The 15,307-nt window shown below is 43.2% G+C and overlaps 1 protein-coding gene across 8 annotated transcripts in view; it reads right to left on the minus strand.

Annotated features, from left to right (window-relative positions):
• The window catches only part of Ppp2r5c (protein phosphatase 2 regulatory subunit B'gamma), a 134,434-nt gene that overhangs the window by 81,696 nt on the left and 37,431 nt on the right, over positions 1-15,307 (minus strand). For 2 of the 8 annotated variants that reach the window (XM_048431298.3, XM_048431297.3), the window contains exon 1: positions 7,706-7,913. The exons of 5 other annotated variants lie outside the window; for them this stretch is intronic. In XM_048431298.3, coding sequence (XP_048287255.1) covers positions 7,706-7,799 — 94 coding nt within the window. In that variant the 5' untranslated portion in view covers positions 7,800-7,913. Of the gene's footprint in view, positions 1-7,705; positions 7,915-15,307 lie in introns of those variants that run through there. One more of the 8 variants, XM_048431295.3, reaches the window with a different exon arrangement.

The raw sequence follows: 15,307 nt of genomic DNA on the forward strand, positions 1-15,307 counted from the left end.
TGTGGAATCTGAGGCCAAACTGATGAGTTGTTTGGTTACATGAAAATCCACTGTGTGCAGTACATAGTCAACGGCTCCATTGCCGCATATGTCTTGTGGTGTTGTCATTTGTTGGTCCCTAGGAGCATACTGGCGCATTGAGTTACACAGACCCACTGTCAGTGAACAATACCACCAATCCCAGCAGGACAGTCTTCACTGAGGATCTGCCATACTTACAATGGCAGATACAAATTTTTCAAAATCCATACTTGTTGAAAAACTAGAATTTTACCAGTAGCAAAAAAAAAAAAAAGTGTCAAAATTGTTTGTTTTGAACTGATAAAGCTCAGTTCTTGGATATCTGAGAAAATGTGCCAAATGTTTGTGTCATAAACACAGTGCAACTTTTGTTATTTCAAGTAAAAACCATGGATCCAGGAAAGTGGCTAGAGCATTAAGCTTGCAACTCACTTCACCAAGATGGGGTGTTTCCACAGGATGGCCAAGGAACTCCAGCATGCCTTTGTGTGAACTTTGCATTTCATCACATAGACTTGACAAAGCATGCATCAAGAGTGGGATTTTCTAAAACTAATAGTTTCATCTTCATTAAGGATGCTCTTAGATTAGACAGGCATGCGTACGACAAAGTGCACGGTGACTACTAGCTGAACATTGCTATCTTGTTCTATGAAAGTAACTGTTTACCCAACATTGCTTCACCACCAGGGCAATGTCCACACATTGGTTTTCCTATGAAGACAGCATTTCGACTATCTGCAAGGGACACTTGCAGACCCCTTGAAGGTAGTTCTCCAACTCTGGGGTCCCTGAAGTGTGTGGTTTTCTGTAGACTGCAGGCTATCACAGCTACTGGGTTCCGAGTATGTGGCTCTTAAGTGTGTTTGGCTTACACCTTCTCCCACCTCCTCTCTGAGGCCTCCCAAGACTGAAAGGCCAGCAACTTCAGTGTTATGACTGTTCCCTAGAATGGTACATTATTGTTCTCAGGATTTTATAACTTAAAACACTACAATTTAGAAATAGTGTTACTGAGTAACGTAGCCAGCAGACAAAAAATTTATCGTATGATAAAAGCTGTCATGTACAAACAGATATGGTAAAACCCCAATCAAATGTTAACATACCAAATTCTTTTTTTTGGTTTCTCGAGACAGGATTTCTCTGTGTAGCTTTAAAGTCTATTCTGGAACTCTCTTTTGTAGACCAGGCTGGGCTTGAATTCACAGAGATCTGTTTGCCTCTGCTGGGATTAAAGGTGTGCGCCACCACTGTCTGGCAACATCAAATTCTACTAAATATCAAAATACTAAAAATTAAAACAGTAAGACTTAGACTTACAACTGAGATCTCACTTAGCTCAAATACTACCTAACTTAACAGGCAAAAGATGAAAATAATCTGGAAGCAAAACAGAATATAAACTTCCCAATTACCCAAACCAGCATTAGCTAGGTCCAGTGGCACATGCCTGTAGTCCCAGACACATGGGAGGCTGAAAAAGGAGGGTTTAAGCCCAGGAGTTTGAGACTAGCCTGAACAACAACCCCATCTCAAGAAAAGGAAAAGCAACAACAAAATCAATATAAAAAAGGAATTCATCCCCAGAGCTTTAATGAGACTCCCAGAAGCCGTAGCTAAAACAGACATCAATATTTACATTCAAAACCCAAATGACACATGGCACTATCTGGGGTGGTCACAATCAGCATCATTAACTTCATTAACTTCTAGATCGACTGTTAATGCTAACACTCTACTTCAAAACAGTTAAAAAGGCAAGTGTGAGCTCTTAGTTTGGGGTTGAGAGTACAGAACTAAGGAGGCTGGATCAGGGATTAACGTGTACTTGACACAGGCCATGGAGGTGGCACCTGGGATCACGCAGCAGATAATTTTATACACCCGCACAGGGTACTGAAGATGCTGCTTTAGGGTGCACATGGCAAGAGATGAAAAGGCTTGAGAAGTGAGAGAAAGACCTCAACTGAGCTTCAAGAAGAGCAAACAAACAGGTGCCCCAGCTGTAACTGTGGTTAACTGCTGGGTTCCAGAAAGTAACACAGGTGTCCCACAAAAGGGGTCACCACGGCCACCACTGACACGCGGAGAGTCTTACAACAGTCCAGGCACCATTTTAAGCGATTGAGATACATTTACATGTTTATCCCTCACAGACACTGGAGAGGTGAATCAGATTATTATTCCTATTTCGAGGCACAGAAGGGGTCGCGTGTGTCTAGTATAACCAGTGTTTTGGTGGCCCCACCCTCACCTTTATCTTTACCCTGGAGCTCAAAGGGAGCCTTGGCCAATAAGAATGCTGTCAGTAGGAGGGGCGGAAATGGAAACTTTTATAATTTAATAAACTTAGAAAAAAAAAAGAATGCTGTCAGTATCAAGCCAAGTATACACCCCAAAATACCACACAGTGAGCAGTGCAGTCACTGTTGAGTCAACAACCAGAGAGTAAAACAGCTAACAGACAGGACAGCTGCTGGCTACTTTGGGAGCGATTTCTTCATACATGGCCTAAAGCACAGCTTTTCTAAGGTACTTCTTTCAAACATTATAAAAAACCTTACTTAAAGCCTACGTAGAGCAAAAGGATACTGGGTGTTTCTGTCCCCAGACCCCACAATGTTTGTATCAGCATGCCACCTGAGACTTACCCTTGACTCTCTGGGTAAGCTGCAGAGATCCTGACAGGGGAGTCTGCACTCCACTCACAGCAGTAAGTCACAACATCCTATCTTTATTGTGCTCAGAGGACCGAGGAGAGCCCACAGCACCAGGGTTCTCCAACTGCCCCAAACCACAGCTACAGGTTTCACCTACAGGCATCTGTCACAATATAGCCTCAGGCTGGCCTTGAACTTGATAAGCATCCTACACTAGTCTTGAATTTTTGATCTTTTTACATCAGTCTGCCCACTGCCAGAATGACAAGTGAACACCACTCCACAGCTTGGTTTGTAGTTGTCTTACTAACATTTCAAATACATTCTGGGCATGTGCATATGTATGTCAGAGGTCAGAGGGCAACTTTCAGGACTCAGTTCTCTCCTTCCACCATGTAGGTCCCTGAAATGGAACTCAGATCACCAGGCTTGGAGTCCTTCCTGCTGAGCCACCAGGCCCTCAGTTTGTATTTTTCCAAACAAAAAGCTGATCTAGATTTACTCGCTGCATTTAACCATTACAGTTTAACCTGCATTCTTAAACCAGGATTTTTTGGCTTATGAATAATTCAAGGCCCTAAAATAAAAGCAGGCCTCTATGTGCTTGTAGAGTGTTGTGTCCTTGCTTGCTGTGGGCAGTGTCTTTTAAAGATTAAAAAGGCTTTAAAATTTTTTAAAAATTACATTAAAAATTCTTAGTGTGTACGTGTGTGTGTGTACGTGTGTGTGTGTGTGTGTACGTGTGTGTGCACGCAGGATGCTCCCCTCCCTCACCTTCCTGTGACAGGAGCTGTGCCGAGCTCTAAGTGCCTTAGACTCATTGCATTTCTGTGGTCCTGCAGAAGGTGTTCCCTTCTCTCCAGGAAAAAAATGGAAATCATGATGTCTTCCAGTGGAAGGATTCGAAAGGAAAAGTGGGACAGATGGATGTGGCCTTGGTTGTGGCACTAATAAGCACAGTCAACACAACTTCTGCCTCTGAAGCAGTAGCCACAGACCAGGCCTCCAGGCTGGGTGACATTGAGGATGAGACACAGCAGGGGACCTGAGTGAGCAGTGTTCCCTGTCACACAGTACTGTGGGGCAAACACACACTAAAGCCTATGTGGGGTGAAGAAGCAGAAGCTGGTGCACTCCAGCTGTGCCTCTGACTTGCCACTGGTTCTCTTTCCTAGGCTGAGACACCTCACTCCTCTCTCCCAGGACACTTACCCAGGTTCTTTGGAGCCATGGCTGTCCTTACGTTCACTATGTTGCCCTGGACTTCTGATATCCCTGTTTCCACCTCAAGAGTGCTGTTCACCATACTCGACTTCGTGAAGTGCTGGGGACTGAACCCTGGCTTTCATGGACGATAGGCAACCACTCTACCAACCAAGCAACACTTTCTTCTCTCACACTTCTAAGTGACTAACATATCTCAGTGAAGGAATTTAGGAATCCCACAGTAGGCCTTCTCTCCAGATCCAAGGGCAGAAGCAATCTCTGCAAAGGTGTGCAGCCTTCACAGACACCCTTCCCCAGGAGGTCACCCTCCACCCCAATAGTGACACAGCAGGCAATTTGACACACAGCGCAGGGAGGGTGCATAGGTGCACTCCTGCACTCTGCCCAGAGCCGAGCCACTCCGAGGGCGGGTGACAGACAGCAACCCAAAGACTGTTCAGAGAAGGAATCCTTACTCTTTCAAGAGTCTCATTCTGGCAGTTTCCCTGTCTTGTTTTAAGACTGTAGGTAACTCAGCTAGGTGTGGTGACACACGTCTTTAATCCTATCACTTGGAAGACAGAGGCAGGTGGATCTCTGTGAGTTCAAGACCAGCCTGGTCTACCAAGCGAATTCCAAGAGAGCTAAGGTTACACAGAAAAACCCTGTCATGGAAACACACCCCCTCCCCCAAAAAAGTGTGTAACAGTGGACCCCATTCTCAGCACTCGCTCACATGATGCATCCTTGAGCGTGTCCTGAATTAGTCACCTCCCCATGTGGCACAGTCGCCCTCACTCAGCACATCAGCACATTGTCGTGCTAGGAAATGGAGGGTGAGGGCCGACTTCTTCACCTGCTTCCTGCAGGGTTTCTTCCTCAGTTCTTAGAGACAAAGTAAACATCAGCCAACCCATGACCCAGCAAGACCTTGTGAGAGAGCAGCATTCCCAGGAGAAAGAACTGCACGCTCTCCAGTCCCCACCAGGCCCCCGCCGTCACCCAGGACGTTCACTGGAGACTAATCAGCACAAGGTGACAGGTGTGAGGCAGAAAAGGTTCTAGTCTGCCTGCCCTGCTTCCTTCTCTGGTCACTGACATCTTCCTGGCTGAGCTGTCCCTCCCTGGAACCTGGCCCTGAGGTGGGGGAGCTGAGCTCCAGGGCCAGCCATGGAGGGCAGGAGAGGCAAGGCTGGAGACTTCAGGAATCATGTCCTACTAGTCTTCACAGGCAACTCAGACATGCTACAGTAGTCTTGAACAGATCAGCAGCTTGGGATCCATGAGCAAATCCAGCCTGCTATCTGCTTGTGTAAATAAAGATTTGTTGGACAACAGACAACTTTCTTCTGTGGCTGCTTTTGCTCAGGGTCAAAAATATTTACAGTCTGGACTTTACTTGAGAAAGTGCCAATTCCAGACTAGACCTTTGCTGTTCAATTCGACAACCCCTGGCTGACACTTATCTAAAAGAATTTGATTTATCAGCTGTGCATTTTAAGTGCTTGATGGTCACATGTGGCCACAGGCTAGTATAGTGGACGTCAATAGCGTGCATTCCCATCACAGCAGGCTATTCTCTTGGACAGTGCTGCAAAAGCGCAGAATCTAAGTCAGATAGCTAAATTTACAGCCATGCCCTCTTCCCTTAGAGGCAGCTAGGGCTGTGCCAGGTTAAACTACATCCCTCTCACACTTGAATTTTCAGGAATGGCAAATCTGATACATTAACCACTACCAGTATCAGTAGCTGCCAAACTACCTGAGACTGCAATCGGGTAAGCAGCAGTGTTCCTTGTTTACTTGACTGCCCCCACGCCAGTGTATCTGCATCTGCATGTTCCAAGTTAGGATCAGCCTGGTACATGGCAATGACAAACATGGGGCATGTAAAATGAATAAGAAATGAACACTGGGTGTACAACTGTCATGCAAAAAAGGGCCACTGAATTGAACAGACAACAAGAGTACTGCAGAGCAAACTGTAACCCCCTTGCAAGATAGTCTACCACAGCGACCATTGCTTTGTGAAAGTATTTTTAAAGATTGCAAACAAAACAGCTTCCTGGATTTGGAATCTAGTTCTACTATCTAAGGGCTATGTATTCTTTGGCAAGTTGCATTCCCTTTTGGGTGAAAGACCCCTCTATCTCAAAGGGCCTGTCCTTCCTTCCCAGTACCTCAAGTCCCTGTGCCCCCCATGGCTCTCTGCCCAGGAGGCCTTTCTTTCTGTCCTTTCTCCATCCCTCTCTGGCAGGGCTCCTGGGGAAGGGGTGCATACTAGTTAGTCATTTTAAATGGCTCACAGTAGTGCTTACAGCAAGTTTAAGACAAAAGTTAAGGTGTTTGCTTTAAGAAGTTTTTTTTTATGAGGAAATCAAGTATTCTTTGAGATTTAAAATTAGAAGCCAGCCCACCTGTTTGCATTACAAGCAAGTTTTAGATTGCTATAGGTTACCTTTTCTTAAACCTTCAAGTCCCTTGCAGGGCCAGTGCTTCACTACTTTCCTCAACAATTAGATACTAAACTAAGAGGGGACAGTCACTCCAAGATAGGCACAGTAAAGTTTGGAACTAACAACAGGGCTCTCACAAATTAAAGATTCTATTATAAAATATAATAAATATAAAATATAAAACCAAATGATGCTATTTTAGAATAAATTCATAATCCAAAGAAGAACTAGAGTATCAGTGTCTAATAAAAACCAGAAGCCTCACCAACCAAATTTGTTGGGGTTGGAGAGATGGTTCAGTTTTCCCAGCACCTGTATGGTGATTCATAACCACCCATAACTCCAGTTCCAGAGAATCTGAGCGCTGTGGGTACAGGCATGCATGGTGCACATACACTGATGCAAGCAAAACACACATACATATAAAATTAAAGAAACAACTGTTACCTTAAATGTGTTAATATTGACCTTCTACACATAACCAGTCACGTTACTGCTAACTAGCCAATGGTTCAAAATTAAAATACAAATAGCTGCCTGAGTCCTGCTGCTAAGGCACCTTCTGTTCTCTGTAGTCACCCTCTGCTTCTTCCTGGCGGTCTTACATTTAGTCATTGTGGAAGCCAATTGCTACAGCATCTCAGGGTAGGGGGAGGGTGGAAAAAAAGCTACATATTTGTTTCCCACAGTCTGGGCATTCCTGTGACCTATATACACACTGAAAACTTGTTGCCCTTTTAAATCTTAAGGAAGCCTTTGTAAATGCAAAACATTTCCTAAGGCTGCACTAAAGCTAACAGCTAACATTTAAAATCAGAAGACCAGCAGATCTTAGGATTTCAAGCACAAGCATATTTCCCTTCGGGCTTCAGAACTAGAGTGCACATCCTCCAAAAGGAAGTTCTCTTCTGATCAATTCTGTACATTCTGCCCGAAGTTCATCCTTAATTCAAAACCCTTACAGTATTAAACAACACCGACACCAAGGTAACACAAACTCTGCGAGCAGACAACTTGGCCAGGCCGACCGCCGGCCCGCCTCTCCTTCCTTCCCCAGGCAGTGACTTCACATCCTTTGACATCAGCACAGCCTCGAAAGGGGGGGGATGGGAGAGCAGGCAGAAAGCAGAAAAACCAGCTTTGAACTCTGCGTGCAAGGCCTCCTGAGCCACAGGCCCCGTAAGTAATGTGTAGAATGACCACCAATCGGTGGGGACACTCCGGTCTGCTCAGGGGCAGTCCCATCAATGTGGAGGGGGTACTGCTGGATAGACTTCCTGCTTTTCCTATCCAAAGCACAATAGCCATTTATTAACTACCCACGGAAGGTTCCGGTCAGTAGAACACACAATAACTCACCTCGAATGTGGAGAAGGGCCACGGGCTGGAAAGGCCCGTTGGAGCTGGCCGCATCCACCACCATCCCGCTGCCCGCCTTATTACATGTCAACATCTAGGCTCCAGCGGGAAGGGCGCTGTACTCCTTAAGGCAAGAAACCAGCCTCCATTTTAGTTTAAAAAAAAAGAAGACAAACTGAAGCTCTCTGCAGCTGGAGGGAACTGGCTGCTTCGTGATGTCAGTGGGCATGGAGCTCGCTGATTGGCCAGAAACTGCAACTTAAAATGACACTGGAAAAAAAAAAGCCTGCAAACGGAAAGAGCGTTCTGTTGGCTGTCAGTGTGTGTGCACGGAAAGCCTGGGCATTTTCCGGCTTTCTACGGTCTTTATTTTTTACTAACTTTTAGGCAAGGATTCTAGCTCTCAGGGGATGGCACCAGAGGCCACAACCCAATCAAACAGTGAGAGGAACCAGAAAAAGGAAGCATATTCATGTACGTTCTCCATGACTCTACTGTTTCCCAAACTGGTTCCCCAAATTAAGTGGCACCTTATACCCACCTGTATTGCACCCTCTACCTCCCAACTCTTATTTCATTCCTTTAGTAGGGTCTCTTCTTCTTCTTCTTCTTCTTCTTTTTTTTTTTTTTAAATGCTAGGGGTTGAACCTAGGACCTAGTGCTCTCTAGACAAACCGGCTACTATGTTCTACCCCCCAGCCAGAAGACTCACTTTAGGAGCGTTCTGTGTCCTGGCAACCCAGTTTTTAAAAAAGTAATGGCTATGTGAATATTACAAAACTCCAATGCATTAGTGTTCTGCCTCCTCTTTACTACCAATAGGGCAAATGAGGGACTTATAATCAGGACAAAGATTTTCTTCCTGAGTCATTTTCACTCCCAATCTCAAATGAGGGTTAAAAAAAAAATATGAAAGAACTGTTTAATCAATAGCCAAGAAGTACTACTATAGGACTTTTTTAAAGGGCACAGAATGGGGGAAACGGACACAAGTTAAAATGCTATATCCGATTTGATTTATTTATTTATCGTGTGTGTGTGTGTGTGTGTGTGTGTGTGTGTGTGTGTGTGTGTGTGTATCTCCACAGCTCAGGACAAACTGCAGGGAAACAGCTCTCTCTTCCCACAAAATAGGTCCTAGAGGGCAAACCTGGGTCTCCAGACTTGGTGGCAAGTACCTTCACCTGTTGAGCCATCTGGCCACCTCTACTTTTGTAGTTTAAAAATGTTAATGTGTTAGATTCTTTTAGTTTTACTTTCTTTACATTCAAAATTAAGTTTTTTTCATTTATTTCTGTTATGCTACTATTCATATCATTTTTTTTTAAAGTTAATGTAAAACTCTACTCTCAGGAGAAAGACTACTTCTAAACTGGAGCACTGTCAGCTGTCAGCGAGATGATTTCCCTACAAAAAGGAATGTTACTGCTAGGTCCAAAAGAAAGCAAATATGAAAATAGAAGGAATCTCTGGCAGACCTGAAAGATGATTCACCTCATAGAAAAAGAAACATTTCTGTAAGGATGCTGTGCCATTTTATAACCTGCTCAATTCAAGAACAAGAAAAACAGAGCCCTTTAAACTCCTAAACACATGTGACACACTGGTCAGTTACTTCTATGGGTCTAGCCTAATAATTGTAGTGAATGAATGGATAACCTATTCAGAGTGATTATCGGACCCTCCCTCCCCAATGAGAACATAGATTTTATGTTTTCAGTAACTGTTAAGGTAATTCAACAGAAAAAAATAATCTAAGCCTGGGGCTGGAGAGATGGCTCAGTGGTTAAGAGCACTGGCTGCTCTTCCAAGGGTCCTGAGTTCAATTCCCAGCAACCACAGGGTGCTCACAACCATCTGTAACGAGATCTGGTGTCTTCTCTGGCGTGCGGGCATACATGGAGGCAGAATGTTGTATACATAATAAATAAATAAATCTTAAAAAAAAATCTAAGCCTATTCGTATCCCTATCCTCTTTCCCTCAGAGCCAAAGGGGCTGCGGGATTCTACAGAGGGGAGGATCTTGCAGGGCTAGATGGATCTGCAGCTTCAGGCACTCCAGGCCAGCGAGCTGCCATGAGTTACACCTCAGTCCTAGCAATCCTGGAACATGGAAGTCACCCAATGGTGTTCTCTACACGTGCATATACAGGCTACACAAGAGATTCCGCCTGCCTACTTGTCCCCAGGACTTTCTCAATTGACCCCACTTTGTCTCTCAAGAGTTTATCCCCTTTCCCCAGTCAGGCGGTGCTGAGGACAAGGCACACCTCCCTCACCATCACCTTCTCATTCAAGGAGTGATGCCAGGTGAATCAGACACCAAGAGCAATGGGGTCCACAAGCAAATACTTCTTGTACTCTGCCTGTCAATAATTTACTATTTCATAGGGGGTGAGATGGGGATGTGCACACCCTACGGCTGTGCTGACGAACTGGAATACAGAAATACAGTGGAGAAGATGCCTAGAAGCTTTATATAACATAGACAGGTTCAAAGGCAAAGAAAGTGAAGACACTTTTTGATGTATTTTTCCTAATGATCTTAGATCAAAGGATTTCAAACTTTATTAGTGATTTTTCCCATACGCTTTGAAACCATATGCATATAAAGTAGTTCTTTAAAGAACTCTAAGACCATAATCTGGAAATCACTGATAAAACATACTGCAGATGGGATGATGGGGCACACTGTACTCTCAGCACTCAGCTGGAACAGGAGTTTATGACAGACTAGACTGCACAGTGGAACTCTATTTAAAAATAATAAAGAGGGGGCTGGAGAGACAGCTCAGAGGTTAAGAGCATTGGCTGCTCTTTCAGAGGTTCTGAGTTCAATTCCCAGCAACTATATGGTGGCTCACAACTATCTGTAATGAGATTTGGTGCCCTCTTCTGGCCTGTAGGTGTACAGGCAGGAGGAATAGTGTATACATAATAAATAAATAATAAAAAAATAATAATAAAAAAGAAAGAAAAACAAAAAGAAAAAGATTCCCCTAAACCTCCAAAAATATAAACACACAGGAGAAAAGGGGAAAAAGCTAACAGTCAGGAGATGTGTTCCCGAGCTGGAAGAACAGGTGTCTGTAAAGACAGTCGGGTCAGAGCCTGACTAAGGGCCTGCTATTCTTTCCCACTCAAAGTTCAGATGGGTCTCTTTATTTTCCAAGATAAATGAAAAAATCATTTTAAAATTTACTTGGAAAAAATAAAATACAAGAATGAGGACAATTCTGAAGAGAAAGGCTAATGCCACCAACTATAAAGTCAATAGATTATAACAGTGTGACCAGGCACACATGAGAGGAAGAACGGGGGGACAGAAGCAGTGACCAACCCAGTAGACACACTCAGGCGATGCACAATAAACCATGTCAGTGGGCTGGAGAAAGGCGACAACTGCTAAATTATATGCAGGAAAAGTCAACTGAAATCTTTCTCATACCAAAATAAACCTGGTAGGAATTAGATAAGCAAACAAAACAAATGACAACTACTCCACTTCCCACAGCTTTTAGACGGGAAGAAGCACTCCACAACCAGAAAAGGATACTTAAAAACACCTGAAGGATGCTGCTCAAATCTGAAACTAGTTATTTTGTATGTTTCAGAATAATTAATTTAAAAAACAGAAATAACCCCAAACTTCTAGAGATTCCTCCCCCCAGAAAATATAAATACAGATTAATAAAATGTATGAGAAAAACATTAAGCCTTTAGGATTTAAATGACCTAGTTCATGTGAAAAGAATGGTCAGAAAGTATTTTTTATCTATTAGGTCAACAATATTTTGTTGTTGTTTTGTTTTGTTTTTTTGAAACAGGGTTTCCCTGTGTAACAGCCCTAGCTGTTCTGGAACTAGCTCCTGTGGGCCAGGCTGGCCTTGAACTCACAGAGATCTGTCTGCTTCTGCCTCCCAAGTGCTGGGATTAAAGGCATGCGCCACCACCATCTGACTCAACAATAATTTTTTTTTACATTTACTTATTTTGTCTGTATTTATTTAGTGCATACATGTCACAGCACCAATGTGGAGATCAGAGGAAGCTCAGAGTCAGTTCTCTCTTCCTACTACGTGGGTCCCAGGGGACAGAAGCTGGGCTTGGCAGGAGCACCTCTGCCCAACTCTAATGATACAAATGACAGTAACTGCACATGAGAAGCTTTGACAACAGAGCTATGAACTGTGCTCACTGTCTTAGAAAATAAAGTTCAATTCTGGTACCAAGAAGCTTTTCTTAGTAATTTTACTTTAAGAATCAATTCTAGAAATAACCATGAATAAAACAGTTCATTCAGAACATATTTAAAAATCATGCTAAAATATGATACCATAAAATTTATTATCCCAACTGCTTAAAGATTACATTCACCTGTATGTGTGTGTCTGTGTGTGCCCACACACATCATGGCAGGCATCAGAGGACCACTTGCAGGAACTAGATCTTTCCTTCTACTGTGGGTCTTCCCAAAATAGAATTCAGATTGTCAGTCTTGGCAGCAAATACCTGTACAGCCCCATCTTAACCATTTTCACGTGTACAGTTCAGGGTTCTAGATCCTTTTGGTTATGTATTCTGATGTGGAATTGCAGTAAGATCACTCTAAAGTTTACAACTTGCCTCCATACTGTTTTTACAGTGCTGGTACTATTTGATGTACAATATACAATACACATTGTCAGCAATACTGTTTTTTTGTGTGTGTGTATGGTCCCAGTATAATTTTCACTTGCATCATTAGTGATTAGTTATGCTGAGCTTGTATCTATGGCTCTACGGGTCATTTGTTTATATTCTTCTGAGAAATGTCAACTTACATCTTTTATATATTTAAATAAAGTTTTGTTGTTGCTCATGTGTAGGAGTTCTTCATATATGGTCTAGATATTAATCCATTATCAGGTAGGTTGTTTGCAAACATTTTCCTCTATTCTACAGGTTGCCCATTCTGCTGATTGTGTGTCCCTGCATATACTGAGGTTTTCGATTTTGACATAGTCCAATTTACCTAGTTTTTTTTTATTACACATACTTTTTAACACTGTGTCCAAAAAACTCATTGCTAAATCAAATATCATGAACTTCCCATTCCCAATTTCTTCTAAGGGTTTTTATACTTTTGGTTCACAGATTTAGGATTTTGACCCATTTTAAGTTAATTTCTATCTCTGTGTGAGCTAAGGATTCAACTTCTGTCTTTTCCCTGTGAACTTAACAGTTTCCAGTACTCACTCTTTGAACTGGATTTACTCTTGGATTTCCAATATAGTCTACTGATCTTGGGGGTCATTATGGAAAACCACAACATAACTTTGTTATTTTAAAATCAAGATGTGGGCTGGAGAGATGGCTTAGCTGTTAAAAACACTGGCTGCTCTTCCAGAGGTCCTGAGTTCAATTCCCAGAAATCACATGGTGGCTTATAACCCTTTTCAAAACGGCCTGCAGGCATACAGGCAGACAGAACACTGTACACATAAGAAAGAAATAAAATAAAAATAAAATCAAGATGCATAAGTCCTCTAATCATTTCCTTCTTTTTCAAGATTTGGGATCTCTTGCTCTTCCCAATAGATTTTAAGATGAATTCTTCTGTTTTCCAATAAAATATCACTCATATTTTGTTAGGCATTGCCTACATCTGTAGGTCACTAGGACAGCATTAACCCCTTAACCACCCTTAGTTTCCAAGCCAAAAGCACAGGCTGTCTGTCCCTCTTTCAGTGCTGCCTTCTATCTCTGTTTTGAGTGTTTTGGAGTTTTCAGTGGAGCAGTTTCTTAAATCTTTATTTAAAGCTTATTTAATAAGTTTAAATTTTAAGCTTATTCCTTCCGGGTGGAAAGAGTTTCTTAACTCTTTGATAAGTTTATTCCAGCACTCGGGAGGGAGAGGCAGGCAGATCTCTGTGAGTTTGAGGCCAGCCTGGTCTACAAGATCAAGTTCCAGGATAGGCTCCAAAAGCTACAGAGAAACCCTGTCTTGAAAAATCTAAATAGACAACCAACCAACCTTTTTTGGAGAAAGGGTTTCTCTGTATAACAGTCCTGGCTGTCCTGGAACTCACTCTGTAGACCAGGCTGGCCTCAGACTCGCAGAGCTCTGCCTGCCTCTGCCTCCCAAGTGCTGGGATTAAAGGTGTGGGCTACCACCAGCCAGCAAGAAGTTTATTCTTTGAGACTATGACATTTTATTTATGATTCTAAAACACTTACTGTAAACTACCTTAATGTCAAAGGGACTGCCATAGATTGTTTAAGTTTACATAGCCATCAAAATATATATGCATAAAAATTAGAAATGAGTGGAAAGGACAATACATTTCTCAGTGTCATAGAGGTCACTAATGGGTGACAGTTGCACAGGGCTGCTCTTTTAGACTAAGACTTCACTGTTTTTCAGCACTGCTAAAGCAGTCACATCAGCTGCTGCAAAGGGGCTGCAGAGAGGACACCTGGGAAGATGGACCCTTCAGTGGCCCAGGAGGCTTCTTGTCTGGGAAAGGAGCAACACATGCCCCAACCTGTCATAGAGAGGTCAAAATTCATAATGACTCTGCTACCCTCACTGAGTTCAAACCCAAAGTGCAGAACCCTGGCAGGATGCCACTAAGCCCAGTCCCAACAAGGCCAAATGCAAACAGTTGCAGCCATTGTTCCTCTCAGAACACATCTGTCCATCAACTGTAAACCGGGAAGACCCCTTGGCTGACACAGCAGAGACACAAGACTTTCAGAGCCACTTAGGAGACTAAGCTTGGGGCAACCACTGGGCTTGACCGACTGGGGGCATGGGTCTCTCTCCCAGGCTAGTGTCTGGAGGGTGCTCTCATCAGTGCACTGCAAGAACATGTCAAACAGGCAATAGAGAGCCCCTGGCTACACTTGGTTTTATGTCTCTTCCTGGCAGTGCAAAACTAAGAGGGGCATGCTTCCAAACCATATCAAGCACAACACTGCTCCGGCCATGAAGCAAACCCCTCTACTGCTGGCAGATGCAGAGATGTGCGTCTTCAAGTCACCATGTGTCTCCAGCGCTAGAGCCCTCTACACTGCTTCTCAACATCTGTCAAGCCTTCTAGGCTGGGGCTGCACTGTGAAGGGCTGGAACTAATGCCAAAATGGTGGCTGTCAGCTCAGCACAGCAGGCCTCCTACAGGAAAAGTAGCCAGTGGAGCTGTATGTAGCTTTCTGTGTAGATTCTGGGTATAGAATCTTTGCACTACACAAAAGACCTGAAAAGGCCTTAGGTGCTGAAAAGGCCACTGGGGTGTGGCCTCTTGTACTATATATGCTGATGCAGAGCATGTATCCGGCCTCTTTTCCGGCCTCTCTCTCTGTTCTGATCTCTGTTCCAGCAGAAGATTCTGATTTGTGAATTTACCCCTAAATAAATAACCATCTATTTCTCAGTTCTGAGCTAGTGTGAAATTTCTTTAAAGTGACCATCTTCACTTAGGCTGTATTCTTTGGTTTTTCTGACAATGTTTTATTCTCTACTTTTAAAAAATAAAAATAAAAAAACCCTGCCTATAAATACATCCTACTGATTTTATTTTTTGGTAGTATTTCTGAAGAAAACTTTCAAATCTTGATTT

The sequence above is a fragment of the Myodes glareolus genome, chromosome 11, assembly GCF_982192425.1.
Source record: "Myodes glareolus chromosome 11, mMyoGla1.1, whole genome shotgun sequence".
NCBI classification, from domain to species: Eukaryota; Metazoa; Chordata; class Mammalia; order Rodentia; family Cricetidae; genus Myodes; species Myodes glareolus.